General features: G+C 38.0%; 1 protein-coding gene across 5 annotated transcripts in view; it reads left to right on the forward strand.

Annotated features, from left to right (window-relative positions):
• The window catches only part of LOC117206565, a 271415-nt gene that overhangs the window by 124721 nt on the left and 123876 nt on the right, over nt 1-22818 (forward strand). For all 5 annotated transcript variants that reach the window (XM_033446038.1, XM_033446040.1, XM_033446039.1 and 2 more), the window contains exon 5: nt 9204-9320. In XM_033446038.1, coding sequence (XP_033301929.1) covers nt 9204-9320 — 117 coding nt within the window. The remainder of the gene's footprint in view (nt 1-9203; nt 9321-22818) is intronic.

The raw sequence follows: 22818 nt of genomic DNA on the forward strand, positions 1-22818 counted from the left end.
CCGAGACGATGGACATTCGAAAGTAAAGAGCAAGCAAAACACAAGAAAACAAAGGCTATCAGGCTCGTCACCAGACCTCTCCAGGGGCACATCGGTCCGCATTTAAATTTACAATCCGCTCTCGGCGCAATTCCATTCGAACACCCCTGATAAATTGATTTGCAGTATAACTTTGGCTTTGACACGGCACCAGATAACTCTAGCTTTGGTCTCCCGCGCGAAGGAACAGCATGAACGTAAGAAACCTTGGATATCGACGCTTCAGACCACGGGGGAGTGAAATGTAAAATACGAGACGATCGCAGAAACAGAAAAAGGAACACGTAGGGAGGAAGAAGAAGAGATGGCAGTGTAGATAAGCGATTTCCAGTTGACTGACTGACATCGGTTGCTTACCCTTGCCTCGGGCCAACCTTCTCGCCGTTCGCTTTGCTTCTCTCGACTCGGTCCTATACGTGCAATAGTACGGACGTTTCTTCCATGTCTCCACGTTCGCAGACACGCGCAAGAACCGCTGAATGTACAAACGTAGCGTGCACAGTACAGCTACGATTCCGTTTTCCGCTTGGAGATTCGGCCACGATTAAGCCGCTTCGCGACAAGACGCACCAAATTGCACGGTATTTCGAAGAGGCGGTTCTACTATATTCGTGCGATATTCCTCTCTTCCATGCAGCGCTCCTCGTCAAACGGAACCATCTCGGTTAGAGAAGATTACGACATTTACCACTGTGAAACTGCAACTTCTTTAAGACCAATTACCTGGTCGTAAGCACCGCTGGTTATCTCGTTATTTCATTTCTCCTCTTGGTATCTTACAGTATTCGGTGTATCAAAGGGTCGGAGCATTTCGAAAGACTTTGAGTAGTTGTGTGTGAGAATAAATTCGGTTAGGTTCGTGTATTTTACAGCGTGATACGGGGTATTTACAATTTTCGATCCATTTGAATCGAGAAAGTATTTGTTTTTCACGCTGTCCTCTCTAAGAGGTCTATAAAAAAAGTTCCAAGGATAGGGTTGTATTTTTTTCATTATCATTTATGCTTCTATCTTGTTCCTAAAGCTGAGGTTTGTACGAGATTTAAAGAAAACATGGAAATTTTTCTCGTGTCTTTGATTTATGTATTAAAGTTGTATAAAGAATCTATTTTTTAATTCATTTTTTTGTATACTGACAAAATAATATTTAAATTATTTCAAGAAACTTTTATGCATTATTGCGCTGTTTTGGTTCTTAGTATAAATATCGATACCTAGAATTATAAAAGAAACTTTTACTCGACTTTTAAAGAGATTTTCCACCAGTTTCGAAAATACCGCGGTAGAACATCGATCCTATTTAATTCGAGGTATCGTAGCGTCAATTTTCAACAACACGAAATCCGGATTCGCTATCTCACGGACGTGGAACAGTGTCCACGAGTTGGCTGAATCGTGCTGGCGCCAACGGTGCGATTACAAGGGACTCGCGGGGACAAGAGCTTCCAAATTGCGGCAGAGCGTTTCGCAACTTCGCTTGAAAGCACACGACGATATCCTCGAGGGAACCGAGTACGTGAAACACCGCATCCTCAAGAAATCTCCGCTGCCTTATCCAAAACGTGCTACTTTCTCTTACGCGCGACCATCAATACAGGAAATTTTTAACGTTTAATTAATTTAATTTAAATCCATCGCCATGACGAGCACGTCAATTGGGCTGGTGCTATCAACCACGTTTCGTTTCTATTCTATACGAGTTTTTCATAGTGTTTCAACATCTGATTCTCCAAACTAACTGGTTTGTGATAGGTGAAGGGAAATAATCTTCAATAATATGAAATTATAAAATTATTTAATGTAAATAAATTTAGACGTAAAGCATAAAAAATAGGATACAATGGGATACAGAGATGGATACACAGGATACAATGCACTTTACAAATAATTATTTATTTTCTGATTATGTAAATATACTTGTAGAAAATTCCAAAGGAAAATTCACATATGTATAAGATAAGTCAATACGCTTATAATATTTTAACACGTTTATTATTATCTTTCGATAGTCATCATACTTGGTGTTGATCTCCGTGGTTGATCGAACGTCGCGATCGCTCGGGTTTTGTTGCAATTTGCACGTGGTGTGTCGACTAAATAAAAACTAGAACGTTTGCTAAAGACACAAGATAACAAGTAAACTAACGAAGACGAGATCCAATTAGAGACAATAAACAGCTGTTAGCTGTGCTATGGACTATGCGGTGATTGACAACTAAGAAGGATAACTAGCAGCTACCAAAGGCGATTAACAAGTCAGTATCTATTTCTAAGAGGCAACCAATTTTGCAGTCACCATCCTCCAATGGGTTTGTAGCAAGATATACTCTACTCTTGAGCGAGGCTAGAGAAGCTAGTCGCTGGTAGACAGCGGTTTGGCAACGAGATGATCCAGTCAGATCAAAGCTCGACATCTCAAAGTACCGAGAATCATTAGGCCCGGTACCGAGTATCTGGACGTGGGAAGATGCTTTGAAATATGAGTTTATAATATTCTTTCAGCAAGGAAACGAACAATGACCGACCTCTAAGAAGATGAATTTTTACCAAGTGCCGTATGCGGGCTGCAAGCCGGTCTGCTAAAGAAATTTGTTGAATAGCGCACTAAAAGATGTACGATGCTTCGCTGTATCATAAAATTATCGCGTAGCGTTCTATGACGCTTAGAATTGATACAGAGGAAGAATTTAAGAAAGTAATTCGGAGTCGTTTTTAGTTAAATTAGCGCCATCGTTTATTAGCATTTTTTAAAGTTACGATACCTTGTGATCATTTTTTAGCTGTTTTGTGAATGTTAAAATCGATGCTTTAAAACCTCAATATGGTAGAAAAATATTTAATCTTCGAATATATTTGTAATTGATCCAACGTGAAATCACTGAATTAATTTCTCTATTTAATACAATATAGAAGCGCCGATCGCAGATTTATTTTGAACTAACAGTAGTATTTGTATCAACTTCGCTAAGAATAAAAAGATATGTCAATGTAGTACAAACAGTTCTTCGTAAATTCCACCGAGGATCCATCTTCCGTGAGCGATTCACCTTTGTTCTTGGAACACGTTACGATATCGATTCGTTGCACGGAAATTTCATTCCGGCGGATCCTCGTTTAATTATCCGCGCCCGATGGTAATCGAAAGCAAGCGAAACAAATATTGCATTCTTTCGAAAACATCGAGGTACAGGGGAACACAACACACGGTGTCGCATGTACGGGAAATCGAATGGACTTTTCGGCCGCGGGTTAACTTCGTTTGATGGACGACGGTGTACAGAGGGAAACGAGCAACGAAACAAAAGTATACACGCGAAAAAGGTACAGAAATAGAGGAAAAGACTGCACGACCGTACAAATCTGGGAGAATCGCGGGAAATACATAAAAGCATCCAATTTCCTGTGGATACCTCGTCGAATTTGACCAGAACGCCCGGTCTTTTCCTATCTTTCATCGTTGTTACGCTTTTGTTGACGAGAAAGGAGAGGACGAAGCAGAGGTCTCCGCTTTTATCGTCTACTCGCACGATGCCAAATAATGCTGAAGTGCTGCTGCTAAAGTGAATTACAAGTCACGCGATGCTCGTGTCGCCCGCGAAGAAGAAAGCAGCTAATTTCCGCCTTTCGATTTCCCAGACTATCCCAGCGAATTTATCAATTACGTGTGTCATCCCGTCGGTTGCGATCACGTTTCGTAGTTTCACGTTTCGCCTTAGATCTGGCAGCCACTTTCTGCTGTATCATCCTTTGTATCTTCTTTTTTATCTTCTTAGGTTGTCTTCGTCATTACCCGTGGCAATTTTGATCGTTCGAGCAAGACGCCAGCTATTCCAGTTCGATGATTTTGGAGCTGAGATTTTTGGTTCTAAATGGATCGTAATAACCATCGACGTGGAAAAGTCTCTTCAAAAAAAGAACAAGTGCGGAAAACGTACATAGGAGAACTATATCGTCGTCACGATCACATCCAATATTTTAATATTCAGAAACAGATAGAGATTCTTCTATTACAGTTTACATACGTCACTTTTCCTTTGAACTCGCTTCAGATACGAAATGTTTGAAGGTGCGATCTCTTCGCACCAGGGATTCTACGTAGTAATAGAATTTTCAAAAGTTGTTTCGAAAGAAAAGGACAAATAAAGACTGCGGTAAGTCTCGAATCTTCGTAAAGTTTTTAGTTTCCAAAAAGTAGTAGTCAACGAAAAAGGTGGTTAATCTGCAAGTCAGTTGAAACTCGGTCTCTCGAACGTCCGTCTTTTAAGTATCCCCAGTGTCTTTCCTTCTTCATTATTATTCTCTTACCCGCAAGAATGTTCGACCTTTTTATTTCATCGTGAATGGTTATTCTCGAGTATCGAGGAGGCTAGGACGATGGTGAAAAGAGATGGCGACCGTTCGTTTCTATCGAACAGCTCGCAGCAAACAATATCGAGTCCTTTAAAAGGAAGAGATAAAAAGGCGCGAGATAATGAAGTGGCGTAGGCGAAAAATTTATTCGGTTGACCGTCGTTCCGCTGAAAAATCGCGGATAAAAATGAAATGTAATTATTTCCGTTTTCCAACTCATTCGTGCGAGCATTTTCGTCTTCAATAAAACGGAAGCTTTCTTTCGGGAACCTCTGAAATTCCCATCCCCCCTCCCCCCACCACTTTTATTGTGCAGCCCGATAAAACATTTGAAAAGGTCCCTATCCAAAATGGTACGTGAAACGCGCAATTAACGCGCAATTACCAGGCCGTGTAGTCGGCCAGTGCGTAATTGCATTCACTCCCAGTGTAGCCTTTAAAACAGCTTATTTATGAGTCCTCATTTATGGACTCTCATTTTACAACGATTCACGCGCCTATAGTTCCGGTAAATCGATAGACATTAAGCAGCCACCATAAAATCAACGATAGCTTATGATTGGTGTAACAGTTCGTGGAGCAATCGATAAAACACGAATAATGCTTAATAGGTACAATAAAAATCTTGCTCTTATCTGCTTCTGAATATTGTTCCAATGTTTTTGCGTTTTTTAGTTGTGTTATTCGCGAAGAACGAGTAGATAGATTGCGCGAGTGGCAAGGATTAATCATATCCTAGCTACATTTTTATCGGATAATGGCAACGAAATAAAAAACGTTTGTGAAACTTCGAATATTTCGACGAAATAACAGTAGTTTTCAAAAAATCGACGCGCTCAATACGATTGTCAACGCGATACTTTTTACTAATTAATTAGCGCACCAATAATTTCCATTCGATCGTCTGGAAATTCGCTTGACATGCGCCGATTCGAAATGAAACCGTCAATCATGGTAATGGAATAATTCAATACTTTTCGCCAGTGTCAAAGATAAATAAATAACGTAAAGTAATTATAAATTACAACGAACGATTTATCAACTCTGAATTGGTATCGTCGAATCGTAGACGACTTGCTGCAATTTTCAAATATTTTGTTTCAATTTTTATTCTGTATTTTACGTGATAAAATCATCGGCGTTATTTATTGGATAAAATATGGAAAAGAAATTAATATTCAGTAACTTTTATTTCAAATTATTTCCAATAATTTACATTGAAGCGCTTAATACACTTAATATTTAATAAACAGAAGAAAGAACATACAGGATACAGAATTGGTAAAAATTTCGATGTATCAATTAGATTCTTCCAATTCCGTGGAAGCAATAGCAAACAAAGGAGAGACAGAGGTGGAAATTCAACCGAGTTTAATAGACAGTCCCGGGTCGAACCGAGCGCGACCCGCAGCGACATCAATAACGTTAATTAACATATCAACGAGACAATCCCGGAGATGCGTTTCCCGGTGGTAATGCCTTTACTGGGATCATTCCATGTATCTGAGCTGGCTCATTCAAATCTTGATACAACCCCGCTCGTACGTGTACGTGTAGAGTCCCGTTCTATTGTCGCATCAAGGGTCGGATACGTGACCCCATAGTTCACCATTGTATCGTATACGTATGGTTTTGAATTAATTGCCACATAGCATCGACAAGCCGCGGATTCGATTCCTCGTTCCTCGAGCTGTATCGATGAACGCATTTCCACGATGCCACGCATATTTTCCAACGTTGTTAATCCTCGACCAGATAAAACTTTTGATCAAAGTTACGAGGCTGCGTGCCAGATAAGCGACTTTTCGTCGATCGATACCCGGAAACATTGTTTCTTTTTCCTTTTGGCTTGGTTTCACATCCACATAAACAAGTTATAAATAGCGTATTTTCAGGTATCGTTAGATACTTTATACACTTTGAATTTAGGTGTTGACTTTGGGTATTTTTAATGTTCTCATTTTACACTTTAGGTTACTGTAAATATTTTGATTCTTGTTAATAATGGTTACAGTTTGGTTTGATTGAAAATAGAATAGCGCGATAGAGAAGATTATTTGAAATCGAATGATCGCTAGTGACATTTTGTATGGATATCGTGAGAAATAGCAAGTCTTTACGTACGTAGATGTCTCTGGTAGAAATATCATTTCTGTCGATATTCAAATAAGGGAAAAAATTACTTGCCCAATATACAGATTGGGCGTGTAGCATATTCAAGAAAAACCAGTCGATTGGAAAGCGAGTAATCACTTGCAACAAGTTTTCGGAAAGATGGAGACGAGAGAGAGAAAGAGAGAGTCAAATAGTTGAAGTTTAGAGAGTTAGGGAGTTCGTTAAAGAATCTCCAGAATTTATGCAAGTTTATAGCGGTGTATCGGAGTTAATAAGTATTAAGTGAAGTTGCCGTTAATCAAGAAACTTTCTCGCACTATGTACACAAACATTCCTACAGTGCCCGCAATTTCTTCTTCTCCCGTTCTTTTCTTCAAACTTGAAAAAACTTTCTATCCTCCGGTTCGCCATTCTTCTTCCCTCTTTAATTTCCTGCTTGGAACTTTGGTTATTTAAAGAAGCCATCCAAGCAGTTCGAACGTCATCTATTTCACCACGCGAAACGTTCGAGAATCCAGTGAAATGCATCCTGCTCAACCACTCGCAACACGATTACATTTCTGAATAATTGCAAAGAAAAATTATGTAAGACGTTCTGAGCAATCATGTAAATGCAGAATCGATTCCCGTTATTTCTTTGTCGTTTCGTCTCAATGTACCAACTAACTAACCGATGGCACTGCGGCTGTAGGCTGGCGAGTCTTCAAAAGAATTCATTTCCATAATTATCTTAATTCTATTGAGGGTCAGAAGTGTCTGCGGCTGTCATTTGGGTTTTCCTTTACCGTGATCTTGTCCAGAAACGGAAGCAATTATCAGATTGCGTTTCCTTGTGAATTTCATCTGCAGGTATCATCGCGAATAATTTTTTATGATAAAAATAACACGGCCCAATTAACTCTGCGACAATGTTTTCATTAATTAACACCAAACTCTGGTAAATAACTCGCACGAAACTGGAACTCCCTCGCCGGGTCCTTTCAACGTCGCGTCGTCGTCTTCGGAGAGTTCTGAACCAGGTTACGTTATTCTTCCTGTTCCATCGGAGAAATTAGCTTTCCAGATATTTGTAAGACTGTACTAAATGGAATTAAGATTTATCTTTTCGTCAGAACTTTATAAAATTCGATGGATATTTCTCCCGCGTTTTTTCCGGAAGCCTTTAAGAAATCTGTAAATACTGATCTTTTAATCATCAATAAATATTCAAAGACGCGGATAACTTTTCCTCAAAAGGTCTCGTTTCGAAAAATATATCAGACAAACTCTCTGCGAGAGATAATCTATATTTATATTTATTCTAATCATTCACTTTCCTGGAAACTTTTATAAAATCGCTGAAATTATTCTTAGGTTCTTAAGTTTACCTTACGAACTCGAACCAAGGAAACTGCGTAAATTGTAAATCGTAGCGGCTGAAGATTTTCCGTGATCCTGACAGATAATAATCAACGAACCGCGTTAAGGGCCATTTCCCTTTTACAAGGGGAAAAGCGGAATTGCGAATCGAATTGAATCAGTACGATTCCATTCCAGTTGCGTGTTACGCATTGCGTAACTGCTCCAATCCACAGACGTTTACAATTGCAATCTTCACGAAAGGGAAAACGAATCCTTTGAAGTTGCCCGTAATAGAAGCGCAATTCTGAACGACGAATGCAGCCGACAGTAGTTGTTTCGTCGTGATACGTGTAAAGTAACTATACTAAGAATATTTTTCTTTGTGATTCGCTTATTGATCGCAGCTTTTAACTGACTTTGTCTGCAGAAGAAAATAAATTAAGGGACAATCGTAATGTATCGATGCTTTCGATAATAAGAATTTTATTCTTATAATTTTACTGCTACCTCTTTTACGTATACGTGTGTCTTAAGAAACAAAATATTCAGTATTCACCGTATTCGTTTATTTATTTTTTTTAAACACGCGGATAGTAATGTATAAACGAAAAGATAACGGAGTCGAGGGACCAATAACGCGTTCATGTCTCGTACAATAACACAGACGATCGTCAATATCATATGCTACAACTAGGATCAATCAGTATCGAGCACCATAGTCGCGCATGATTGGTATCGACTCGTACAAGCTAAGGACTATTACTGTCCATTCTACTGATCTCAAACTTGCCAATACCATGTGGATACATCTCGTGGCTATTAAGTTTCGTGATTCGACACTTGTCTACCAAAATCTATGACACGGGCATTTAAACTTCCCTCGAAAAACGATCCACTTCTCCGCGCGATACTTTTCAATTGCAAATCGACTATTTCATGGCGTATGTGAGACAGCTTTCCAGTAACAAATTTCACTTCTACACTCTGTAACTTAATTAAAATCGACGTGCACGTTTCACACTATCACGACGAAGGGAAATATCAAGTGGGAATTGTCAATATCAAAATTAATCGATAAGTTTTCCGAAAGGTGGGCTTATAGATCTATTTGTATTCATTTTATAAATTTAAAGAAGCCAATGTTCTTTAGGAGTCGTGATAATTGTTATTCAAACACATCTGATATTAACAAATTAGAGTTAAAACTTCCAATTCGATTGACTCTATTCACGATTTTGTCGTATCAATTTTTTTACAGAAAGTATCTCGGTTGGTCTCAACGTCGAGATAAGATAGCGTTTAATCGGAATGGAATAAGACTAACAGTTACTTACGTATGAATCGTCTTTTCGTTACAGATGCGAGGGTGGTTGGCTTCAACTGGAAGGCGGTGGTCGGGTTTGTGGCCCCAATGAACGTTTCGATCGACCTGTTGTGCTGTTCTCCGATAGATCAGTTCCCATCCTCCATATGCAGTGAGTACATGATACCAATTACATATTCATTACATATATCGAGTTACCGTTTCACTCGCATGTTTATTTTATTTATTGTGTTTATTTTAATCGGATCTCTTCCGTTTTGCTCGCCCCTCGGTGCAGTTCGATACATCGAATCGGTGAAGGTGGAACTGGATTCCTATATGGTTTACGTTAAAATTAACACATTAACGAAAAATCTGTTTTTAATTAAGCATATTTTGCTTTATTTAATTTATTCAACATCGACAATACACGTTGTTTTCCCGGATTACGGAATATGAACATTTGCAGAAACCTTTATTACATCTTGTTTGCGATGTATTATTAACGAATTCATTAATTTCATAATTAACTATTATCAAAGTACACAGAATATCGTATGATTAAAAACGAAGGAAAACAATGGAAGTAGTATTTATAGCGAAACAGGAATTTATTTCTAAAAAAGTTAATGGGAAGACAGTATAAGAAACTGAAGGGGATAGGTGGTTGCAATCACGACACGATTTGCGTTACTTACAAACCCCCCCAAGTGTAATGGAAAAGTGCAATCGGAATGAATTGCTGCTTTACAAAATCGATTTAACATCGTTGTGCGAATTACCGTAGACGCGAGGACCGACAACGATACAACGAAAGAGATAGAATTCTGGTTCCATTACGAAATAGGAACACGTTCTTGGCTAAGTGCTTCTTATTACTCCTACTCGAGCATCGTTTCACTTAGTCGAACGAACAACGAAAGTGTTCGCGTATCGAATTTTACCCTTACACACCTTTGGCTTTTAACCGTAACGAAAAACAAATTTTCTTATACATCGAAATGTATTTCTTAATTTTTATGAGAAATTTTGTATACGATACATGTTTCAATGTACGGTTGTTTGAACGTGGCGAAAAGAAATTGTCTCTGTACGAAGGGAATTAAAGAAAGAAGAGAGGCATTCGTTGAATATACTTCTCGATGAAAGGAGGCCCTCTAGTAATTAATTGGGTCTTTTTCCCTTTGTCCACCATTCACGCGACGTTATCCGGCGTTTTTACGTGCCTTCATTTAAATGCAAATTAATTTGCTTTCTCAACGAAACGAAACGGCTTCCCCATCGTCGACTGTTTCCAGGCCGCGATTACTTTTCGTTAGAAAGATCGTGTCGGGCGTTAAACTTCCTCCTCGATCGTCGTTAATTGCGTCCTCGTAACGCGATTAATACTCCAGGTCAGCCGGACCACCTTGCATCCTTCGTCCCAGATAGAAGTCGTTAAGAATGGATAATATTTAATTGACAGTGTAAGCTATTTCCTGGTGTGACTTAATTAATTAAGGTAGCAGACGAGGACAAAAGTAGAAACTCTTAAGAGCTTGTGAATTTTTGTCAGACGTTTCCGCCGTAATGTTTCTTTATTTAATACATTCTTTTTTAAATACATCATTTGTACTTCAATTATATTTAGACATAATTTGAAGAGTACAATCAAATATAATAGCTTGAGTAATAACGAAATAATTAATCGAAACTTTACTCTTCTAAAAGATTCGTCCAGAAAAGTACACAATGTTTATTATTCAACCTGTTATTACAAATAATCTAATTTCAAATATTCGGTGATTTAACTTCCTCTTAAATAGTTCGTCTTCGTAATTCAGTGTATTTTTCTACAACAATAACGAAGATGCAAAACTGATCAAACAATGTCAATGATGCTCCTCTTGGATTTTCCTAGGGAAAGAAATTTCGGAATTTGAATAATTGATTAACAAATTAGATCATAGAAGAAAAGTAAACTAACTATATCAAGACCAATATGCGTCAACGAACCTGCTCCTTAATTGACGAGAAAGCAGAAATCGCAAGAGATCCCGCCATATCCTTGGAAAACGCTTTTCCTTACGGTGAGCTTATTAAATATTTATGGCAGAATCACCATCTGCGATATATACGCGTTCGTCGAACGTTGTCGTATACATAAAGTATCAGCGTTTTCACTACGCATCTTATATACGCTATGTCTTGTTCAAAGATGCTTCGTCGACCCTCGTGATTCTTCTTCCACGCTCAAAGGACCTTCGACGATTTTCATAGTTCCTGAAGAACGCTTTTCTATCGTTCAACTTTCGTTTAGTTATTGTTTAAACGAGATTCCAGAAATTCTATAGATCGTTCTTTCGCAACTTCGTTAACTGGAATCACGTTAATACTGTTATGAAATTTTCTTCTTCTGCAAAATTAAATCTTAATCCTTGAATGTGTGTTTTCACCAGTGTTCTATCGAGAAATCAATTTATCTTGTTATGAATATTTATACTACTGCTGTCGTAGTAAGTTCTTGCTTCTGATAATATCAGGTTAGAACTTTAGAAGCAATTCTTTTAGAGCATTGAAAGATCATGCAGTTTTTCAACTACGTTCGATAATGGTATGAATTTCATTACTGGTCGAAGACAGTTCCATGAAATGAGAAAACTGTAACAAAAGAACAGATCCATTATCTTAATGATCCAATGAATAATTTTTATACCAATGTTCATTAGCTTAATACACAGGCTGTTCGTGTGATTATTAGTCAGCTTTTTTGTCATAAGTGGTATGTCTACGGAAAAAATAGAAACAGAAAAAGTTTTACCATTTTTTCTACCCGACACAATAGCACATTCCATATTCGCAACATTAAAAAAAAAAAATGAAGGTAAAATTTTTTATTCGCAATATTTAACAAAAAATAACGAGACTGTTCTTTCATTTTTTTAATGGAACGTATACTTTTGTATCGGTAAAAACGACTGTCAATATGAATTTAATCGTAACAACAGCATCCTTCAAATAGCTGTTGATCGAGGGCCAAAAATGAAAAAGGTAATATGAATATTTTGTATTATTACATTTCCACCTTAAACCATCGAGAGCTAGCGATTTCTATCGTCAATTTCAAAGTCGATGAGGATCACGACATTGATTTCGATTGCTCATTTTCATCTTCACCGCGGATTCGTGGTCATCCGTCGTGTCACAGTCACCGCGTTTCCGGTCTAATCGCGAGGATTGGCAATTTTACAGGCAAACTAACAATCCGCGGGGCGATTCCGCCATAACGCGTTCTCAAAATAAATAAATCGACTTGATTGCGCGTATAATCGATCTCGGTTTTGCGGTCGTTCGACGTTCATAGAACGGTTCATCAATTTCATAAATTGTCGCGTGATCAGTCGGCGGGATCTGCAATAATCGAACTAGCTGTGGAACAAGTTTGTTTCCGTCGAGCGTATTGCGGTGCCGTTAATTGGAAAGTAGAGAATCAGCTGATTAACTCTTTAGTTTGCCAACCATAATTATTTCGTGCAAATTAATCCTGATATATACGGATTCAAAATAGTGGAAATAGTATTTTCCTTTCAATCGAGATCTATAGTAATCGAAGCGTTAGAAATTGTACATTGAAATTCGAAAATATAAAACAAATTTCTTTTTCTTAATCTGCGATAGTCAAAAATCAATGTTTTAGAAATTACGTATCGAAATTATGGGCTTCCGGAATATTAAATTGTACAATTTTACTGTTAAGCGCCACCTCTAATAATGAAAATTGGGAGATTTGGAAATGTGTAAACATTCTAGAACTTTAATTTATTCTATACTGTATCATTTTCTTTTGAGCGTAATCTGCAGCATTTGAAATTAAAAGTTTCATAAGCTATACGTGCGGAGATTCTAGAACATCAGAATTTCTAATTGTGACTTCTACGATTTCAAGAACATATATTCTAAATAAGGAATACGTACGTAATTAACAATTACGATCGCAGTGAATGTTAATCAAGTACAATCCCCTCTATGTAAAATCAGAACTGGTTTTTGCAACGCGCGCCAGGGCTGTGAGCCACGCTTTGTTCTCGACTCAGCGTTATTATTTAAGCGGTTGAAGCGACGGTAATAAGGAGCAGCTGTTGTCGAAATAAAGTGTTTCGCGGGAAAGAGACGAATCTAGCGCGTTTACGAGACTCGATGAACGTCGCGTGAATTTCGCTTACAGGATGCTCGAGGTTCTGGCAGAGGAAAAAGAAAGGGGGTGAATCGCTTTTGACCCCAAAATGTCTTCTATGCTATTACCAGCCACTTTCATGGGAGCGATTCGCCGATGGTGTTCAGCGACTGGTCTGCTCGATGAAATTTATATAAGTTACGAAAGTCGAGTGTAATGTGGTAAACTGGCGGCGCGCGACTGGCATAAATGTGCCACGGCATGATTTATGGCATCTAACTTCCGCACCTTAACTTCCACGATCTTGCTGTCTTTCTGCGAAATCGCGGAAGAAGGTATCGGCGACGGTCTTTAATTTACTAGCCAACCATTCGACTGGTTCCAGAAACTTTCCCGAAAACTGAAAGTCGCGACCCTAAAATATCAGTGGATTATCCTGGAAGTTTCGGTGACTTTATTGAAATTATATTCTTGATTAAAACAAGCAACCGTCAGTGTGTTTGTACGTGACACTTTGGTCAACTTTGCACGTAAGTTACACTGGGTTAATTGAAAGCCGCTAGATATTGTTTTAAGGTTATTTCAAAGTCAACAGGAGTCGTTTCGAAGTTGCTTTATGATCATTCCAAGGTCATCTTGAACCTTACGATAGTTTTAACAAGACTAGGCGATATAAACGAGTGAATATTATCGAGAAATGAATTGCCGCACAAAGCCAAAATTATCGATTGAAATCCAATGGAACGTCATAATTGCACGAGTTTCAAAAGTAATAGGAGCATTAATGGGCCGATTAGCAATGCGAATTTACTCGGGAACTGCAAATTGCGCGATTTAACGAGCATCTCCGTAATTTGCCTGTCGCGATTTAAAATTCAAAAGGCACGCTCACGTTCGATATTGTACATATGCATTACTCTTCGTTCTTTCATCAAAGGCGTACGACTCCCATACGTGATGTTATAATAAAAAAAAAATTCCAGCCGCTCGTTTCCATAAACGTTCCGAAGGTCTGTTAGTTCCCTGTGCGGTTCCGTTGAGTCGAAACGAATTATTCCACTCGCAACGTGTTCGCTGTGGCTCTTTCAAAAACTGATGTTTTTTTAAATTCAGCGCGCATAATGCAACCAAAACGTATAAGAGTAATAAAGAAATGTTGCAATTGGAATTAGCGAAATGGAGAAAGTTCAAAGACGCTAAAAATAATAACATTTTTCTTCCCTCCCAGTAATGAACGTATCGTATCGCATGTTTCGATACACATGATTTTTCATAAAATTTCCGCGTGAAATTTGAACGTCCCTTGCCAATTTTTCCACCGCACGTTTGATAGAAACTTTTACAAGATTAAAAATTATTAACATTTACATAGTTTTCTTCTTGGAAAGACTCGAAAGATCTAAAATTCTTCAAACGACGTATGTAATTCTAAGATGATTCTAAGACTAGTGGTTTAAAAACTTTGAAAATGTCAGTTAAAAGATAGCGATAGTTTCTTGAATTCGTTGTGAAATTTCGTAACTTGTAAAATCTAAAATGTAGCTGCTGATTACGTAACCAAAGAGCCCGAACATACCGTTCGTTACCAGCGAAGTTAGTTTGATTCGATTTTCCAAGAGCGTTCTACATACGACGAGAAAAAAGTTAAGTGGATGTTGAAGGGGAGCGAGAGAGGGTGCGTTGGCAGGCACGAAAGCGGAATTCCATGAAACGAAATCGTTGTCTACGAGTAAGTTTATGTCGAACGGTTATAGAGTTAAGGAACAATAAACTAAGCGTAGCGAACACGAATTTCCAGTTTGGATTTGGAACGTTTCTAATTTATATCGTAATTCGTCTCAAATACCATTGTTTCAATTCCACTGCATTTCCATTATCATAAAAGCGATTTCAAATATTTGTATCGAGGCATCTATCGATTTCTACGTAAATAGAGGAACGAGCCAATCGGATAATCGATATTAATAACGATTCGACTCGACACATACAGATTGGAAAGTATATCGAGGAAAGAAATAAATTTCCAATTTGAACTGATTGAGTTTTTCCTGGATCGCGAATACCGATGCTTCCGGTTTTCGGTTCGTTTCACGTTGCTACGCGGACTCGTTCAACTTCCGCAAACTTCAATGTCCGCAATAAGATCGATATCTCGACAAAAGACGTTATCTCGACATTAGACGAATCAAAAGATGACGAGGGAAGAAAAGAGATATACAGGAGGCTTCCCACCATTCAAGTCCACCGTCGCTTCGGCATCAACTTCTCTCTCGGTGGATGAAACTTGCACGCCCGTAAAAAGCGTTCTCGTGAAAAACGACGTATGTATCGGGTTTACTGGGGAACGACGTCGAGGATTCCATGCGATTGTGCTCACAAAGAGGAATTCGAGAAACGCGGGTAGTTGTGAGTGGCTAGATCAATGGGAATAGGTTTGCATTTGTACTTTATCCCTATCTGTAAGAACTTTCAAGAGAGAGTAACGATAGGTGTTCAAAAAAAGTAAAAACAGTCTTGAAAAATGAATTAATTTATCGTTCATTGAAATGTAATCGTCGAAGCAAAAAATTGTAACAATTTTAATTGAAGCGGTGCGATGAAAATAAATTCGTACGATATTTTTATAAAATTTCGGCATTGATTTTTGTCATTTTTGTAAGGTAAAAGATCTGACACGTCTCTGATGGGTTTAATAATTCCATTGTTAAATAAATTGAATCTCTATCTATTATCTCCACTAAATGGTGATAAAACAGCATTTTTAATCATACTGGCGACTCTATTCATCGGATTTCATATAGATTAAGCTTACCACGGTATTTTTATAAAAGCGCTTAACACAGAAATTGGCTGCAAACATCGCCTGCGATATTCATCCAAGATAACCATATTTCACGATCCTTCTTTCGTTCATTAAGCGACGCTTTATTAAAATATCGTCATTCGTTAAAAGCTCGTGGTAATTTTGCAAGGGAGTAAACCAAGACGAGGATGGCTTAAGGATAAATGAAGCTACGAGAGTAGCCAAAAGGAGCGACGAGTTACGTTAAAAATCCTAAAAAGAGGTGAGACAGGGAGAGAGAGAGACCCACGTTTTGTAGAGAAAATGCGGCAAGCTCGAAGTAACGAAACCGTATCTCGTCTCGGTGGAAAATGAAACTCGAGCACGGAAGAACTAGTGGCGAAACAGAAGGAAAGAGGTGGAAAAGAAAAAGCTGGTTGGAGATTCCTGTCGAATTGTGATGTCGGTTTTGCGCGTGAAAACCACTTCCGCTGCTTTTCGACCTCCCTTTTTTCGAGAGGCGCGCTGATTGGATGGATGCGGGTTGGTGCCACGTCTGCATCTTTTCGATTCGCGAATCGGCGAATTTGTCGCGCAACGAAATTGCCGGACCGGCGACAACCGACGGAACGACCGAACCAAAGAAACGAACCGGAATTCAATCCATTATGTTCCATCGTCGCGTCTCGATCCAATACGAGAACATACTTGCATCGAACTTGCTTCCGACCCTCCAACTGAATGACGGCGCGACTCGAAAGTCTTTCCTACTATCTTCAGTGCTTTTAATTGGAATGACGGTGCACGGCTAGCTTTTCGGATATTTTATTGGATAAACGAGTTTTTGCAGAAATACAATTTACACAACAGCGTCCTAATGTATCTCGATAAACTGCTATATTTTGGGAAAAAAGCACAATTCGAAAAATATATTTTACCCTTGAATGCCATTGTATTTATTAAAACACTTCTAGAACAATCAGATGCAAGTTTATTAAAGTATTTTCTATGTCTACAAAAATTGCATATTATGAAAATGAAATTTATAGAACCTGATGAAAGGACACTTCGTTGGAAAATAAGAATATGTAGAAATACTTTCTGTAGCCACTGTAGAATTAGACCACTACGAGAATACAATTTTTACTTTCTGTAACTTTTCTCAATTTTATACGAATTTTTTCAAATGTCGTAAAGAGAGAAAATCTCCAAGGAACTAGCGCACGAACGTTGATGCACTTTTAAAGAGAAAACGATGCATCCTTCCGAAGAGTGCTATCAAGAAGGAAAGGAGTCAAGCTACCCAATCTACCCTAATCACTATTTCATTGCACCCGATCTGACACTAAGCGTATCTCTGTAACAAAACCGCGCTCGTTCGATCCACTTCGTACGCATGCTCTAGTCATCTTGCTAGTTTGAAACCCTGTAAGCTCAACGCTAACCAGAAAAGATCTACCATTCGCCGTTTCGATAAGGGGATTCCAACTTTCCTAACTCCGTTCTGTTCGCCTAACATCCAATCGCTTGGAACGTGGAAGTCAGCCGTGTCATCTCACCCTTCGTATCTTGAAATCGTCTTAGGCCCTGTGCAGACGAATATCTTTGCAATTTCACGGATATTCAGGGATTTATATTTCCAATGGTTCGGTATATACGAGCATACGATCCTGTTATCGGAAATTATAGAAATTCCAAATCGCACAGTTAACGACAATTAACATTAGACCAGGTCTACGAAAGCGAATTATTTTGCTACTTTTAAGTTCGACAATTTCAATGCGCGTTCTTAGTTGTATCGTCTACTGTCATTTATCGCTTGGATAGCATCCCAATTTTCAAGTATTAACAGAGCATTTCAGATTTCTTTTAAATTAAAATTCATGCGAACATTCTTCTACGTATCTGACTGACCAATTGCGAGAAGAGTCCAATCCATCCTAATTACTATTTCATTGTTTCTCGATAGAAATTAATGTATCATAAAAACAAGTAACTACCAATAATTATGCAATTATACAAAGTCCTAAAGAATTGAGAATTGAACAGTTAACAAAACGATTTTTACTCATCTATCGTTAGACATATCACAAGACGAATAAAGTTAAGAGAACGGATCTCAATCTGCCTTAATCGTGACAGAGAAATTAGATTTCCTGTTGTTTGATTAATCACGCTTCTATCCTATTTCAATGGCGATCCGGATGGAGACGAGCACGATGAAACGAGAAGGAAAGCGAATCGAGCGATCTGTCTGGTACTCGAAGACGCGTTTCTTCTTTCAGCGGATAGAAAGATATAGGTAGAATACATTTTTCGAGATAATTTCCTGTCAGAAGACCCGTGGGAAGGACGTGCTCATCGGGCAGTCTGGAATAAGGTCGAAATACGATGATAGCAGAATCGAGGGCGATCTAGAGTTCAAGTCGACTCACGAGGAGAGCTTTCTTAGCGAATAGAATGCTCTGCAGGCTCGCGATTTATTCGACGCCACCTGACGAATATTTTATTAACCAATTAGAACGATTTATGAACGGATGGAGAGAGATTCCAGGACGATAAGATTTTGCCAAATTCCGGCTGGAAATTTACTGGATTACGAGGAAACGGGGTCTGGATAATTCGGATAGAATTTTGTAATTTCATAATAAGGGTGAAATATTCTTCTAATTCGACGGTTGAATGACGCAGTTACTTACGTTAAGAGGTTTGAAGTATATGGATCGAATCACAATTTCGAGATATAAAAATCGTGGAATTCGTACGGAAAATATAGCTATACAATTGAAGATGAAAGGATATTCCAACTTTTACATACAATATATAACAAGGTTCGATTTTGTATAAACAGGATTCGTCACGTTTGATGTATTCTTAGTAACAAAAGTGTTTTCGATGATTCTTTGCTACCAATGTATAAATCTAAAAATTCTTATTCATCGTTAGCGTTCAATTCAAAGGGTTTTACTCAACTGTGAAAGAAAACTTACAGTTGGCTATAGCTTTTTACAATTACGTATTTGCAAGCTAGAAACAAATAATAATTATACATGAATTAATTAATAGAATAATGGTACATTAATGAATTACAGTAAAATAACAATCGGTAGATAAAACAAGGGTTATTTAATAGATTGTATTTATACAGTGTCGAAGGAGCTTAACTTCCCAGAACTTTAATCGTGAGAAGATTACACCCCATAAACCTGCCGGAAACACTTGAATCGATTATTTTATAAAACTGTAATTTTCCAAGGAACTATCCCACTCTCTGTGTATCGTCCTTCGGAACCTGAAAGAAGTTGAAGCAGCCTCGGATCAACTTCGTACAAGCTCGTCCGAGAGACTAAGATAAACGCCGGTCCTGGAACTTTTAATGAGCGCGTAACAAAGTTATATACAAGGAATAAAGAGTTGGCAGAAAATCGTGAAGAGTTCGCGATTAAGACTTCGCTCTGTTTGCGTGAACTTTTATCTCCATCGACGCAACTATTACGTGCGTACACGGGCTGACCTGGTTCGAACGCTCGACTATCATTTTATAGCTACATCGAGTTCGAATCAAAAGCTCCTTTCTCATCTTCGATACCGTGAATCGCTTAATTCCACATAGCAGGAATTTTCCATTTTTTCTGCTACATACATTCTGATACCATGCATGTAGATGGAAGATTATATGTGAATTTAATTTAGGAACGGGGACAAGTATATGAATATATGTATATATGTTTTTTCTGAAATTGAAAGGTTTAGAATATACAGTGGCACATTCATAGAATATACAATGATGACAAGTAGCAACACAGAAGAGCTTTTTTTTCATAAAATTTTGTGCTAATTTGTAAAAAAACGCGGTTCTTTATTTAACACGCTCGTAAAATATAAAAAGTAGAGATTCATATTTTACAGCTACTTCAACACAAGAAATTAAAAGATTTATATCTTAAACTTGGAAGTTGTATTTTACAACAAAATTGAATAAGAAATGAATTTATCTAGAGACTTAAACAAGAATCTGGCATGTGCACGTTACTTTTGTTAACCACTTTGTAATTCTTAAATGGAGCGTAGACATAATTCTTGTTTTCTAAATAAATGGAGAAAACAGAGACTGAAGACGGGACAAAACCCCTAAAGGGGAGTGCTTAATTTCTCCAGAGCTTCTAAAAATAATTTATAGAAACCTAAACCTTGCGCAATAAAAGGAAAGAGAAATATCTTTAAAAACAAAGAGCCAAGACAGAATTCCCGTTCCATGTGATAATTTGCCCCCGTTTCTTCCGCTTGAACACTCGAATCCAGGGTGTTACCATATAAACGACGCGGCGTATAAATAACCGGGTCGACCAATTTCTCAAGCCGCAATCCTTCTAATGCTCGGTTTGGTTGCGCCCGGAAGTGGCTGCATTAGGAAAGCGAGAAACGTTGTAGCGTAACACTTCATTGCGAAAATTACGTGATGCCATTCCCTGCCGTAGCTGCTCTTACTATTCGCGCTAAAACGAAAAAGGAACGAAAAATATGCACCTACCACCTATACAAACGCATACATATATTTACATACGTGTGCAGCGTGTAGCTTCTGTTCAACTGAGATATTTCCGTTACATTTAGAATCATGGATCACAAGTTGTATAGATACGAACATATAATATATCACAAGAGGTAGTGATCTTTTTAGGAACGTGGAAATTTTAGTAACTTGCAGAAACTTCTTAGTCATCACCGTTTTATTAAATAGCGTTCTATATGTTTTTTAATTTTAATGGAAGACTAATTTCAGAAATGTTCAGATTTCAATGATCCATAGTAGATCATTTGTTAATTGTAATACATGTTGCAATCTGTAATGGCTCTTTTTGATAGTTTTTGATGCACAGATACCCTGCGTTAGTTACTGTATTATACAATAAAATACTGTATTATACAATAAAAATTTTAGAATTTGAGATAACTAAAAGGCTAGATCAGAGTAAAACAGTAAAAGCAGAGTTTCAGTTTAAAAAAGAGTGCAATTACACTTTGTCTGTAACGTCAATCCGTCATAATTGCTGTTGGTATTTTCTGATATGTAGAGACTGTTAGTTACTGTACTATAAAATAAAAATTTCGGAATTTGAGATAACTAAAAGACTAGATCAGAGTAAAACAGTAAAAGCAGAGTTTCAGTTTAAAAAAGAGTACAATTACACTTTGTCTGTTTGCAACGTCAATCCGTCATAATTGCTCTTGGTATTTTTTGATATGCAGAGACTGTTAGTTACTGTACTATACAATAAAAATTTCGGAATTTGAGATAACTAAAAGACCAGATCAGAGTAAAACAGTAAAAGCAGAGTTTCAGTTTAAAAAGGAGTACAATTACACTTTGTCTGTTTGCAACGTCAATCCGTCATAATTGCTCTTGGTATTTTTTGATATGCAGAGACTGTTAGTTACTGTACTATACAATAAAAATTTCGGAATTTGAGATAACTAAAAGACCAGATCAGAGTAAAACAGTAAAAGCAGAGTTTCAGTTTAAAAAGGAGTACAATTACACTTTGTCTGTTTGCAACGTCAATCCGTCATAATTGCTCTTGGTATTTTTTGATATGCAGAGACTGTTAGTTACTGTACTATACAATAAAAATTTCGGAATTTGAGATAACTAAAAGACCAGATCAGAGTAAAACAGTAAAAGCAGAGTTTCAGTTTAAAAACGAGTACAATTACGGTTTGCAAATACGTCAATATATGAAATGCATAAAACTATGCAGTAATTCGTACTATTTAATTTTACCTGAAACTTTCTCCTACATCTAACGGTCTCGAGAATGCACCTTTTCCAAATTGCACGGCACATCATGTATAAGCTTCTGCACACGACAGATAGAGGAGAAGGCGAGAAAAGATGGTGCGAAGAAAGATAGAAAAGCGAGTAGGGAGAGAGAAGAGGGCATCAAGTGGATCTAGAGTGTGCAAATTACGGGACTATGGCGCTAATGTTAACTACACGTTTTAGTAGCCTTGTTACCAGACCATCCTGATGCAGTCGCTTTCGTTGAGAGAACAGGACGTCGTTAATCGTGCTACTTTTAGATACCATTGTGCCATGTTCTGCGTTTCTTTCGCGCGTTCTCCAGCCTTTGAACGTTACAGCGTTCTCGGAGAAATGGCAGTTTTAACAAAAAAGAGAATAGGGGAAAAAGACAAAAAATAAATTAGAGAAAAATACACGCGACTAACTGGCAGCAGCAAGGTGCTCGTATATCAAAACTGCAACATTATTTTAATTAAAAAGTTTCTCCTTTGAACGTATCAGCTATGGACATTCAACGTCATTTTCGTTACAGCGATCCTTCATTGTCATTTATTTTAGTTTTTACGCAGATTGTAATGTTTGAAGAGGGCGAGAGACAAAGACAGAGAGAGAGAGAGAGAGAGAGAGAGAGTTGGGCTTTAAGCGGTGATAAATTGAATGGCGGAAGTCAGATGGGACAGAGAGCCGGAAAGAGGGTCGAGACGAATGTGCGACGCGCAAATTACGTGGCTCTGTCACCGATGTTAACGACAGACGTTAGCGGCGTCATTACAGGGTCACTTCGATGCGCCAGCTTTCGCCGGAGGAAACGGAGCGTCGTTAATCGCGCTACGCTTTCTCTTCAACCCCTCTCGCCTCTCTTTCTGTCTCAGGCTAGCTCGTTCATTTTTTTCTCTTCTACTTTCTCTAGATTTACCGTTATACCCTTGAAA

The sequence above is a fragment of the Bombus bifarius genome, unplaced genomic scaffold (genome assembly GCF_011952205.1).
Source record: "Bombus bifarius isolate JDL3187 unplaced genomic scaffold, Bbif_JDL3187 scf7180000008008, whole genome shotgun sequence".
NCBI lineage: Eukaryota > Metazoa > Arthropoda > Insecta > Hymenoptera > Apidae > Bombus > Bombus bifarius.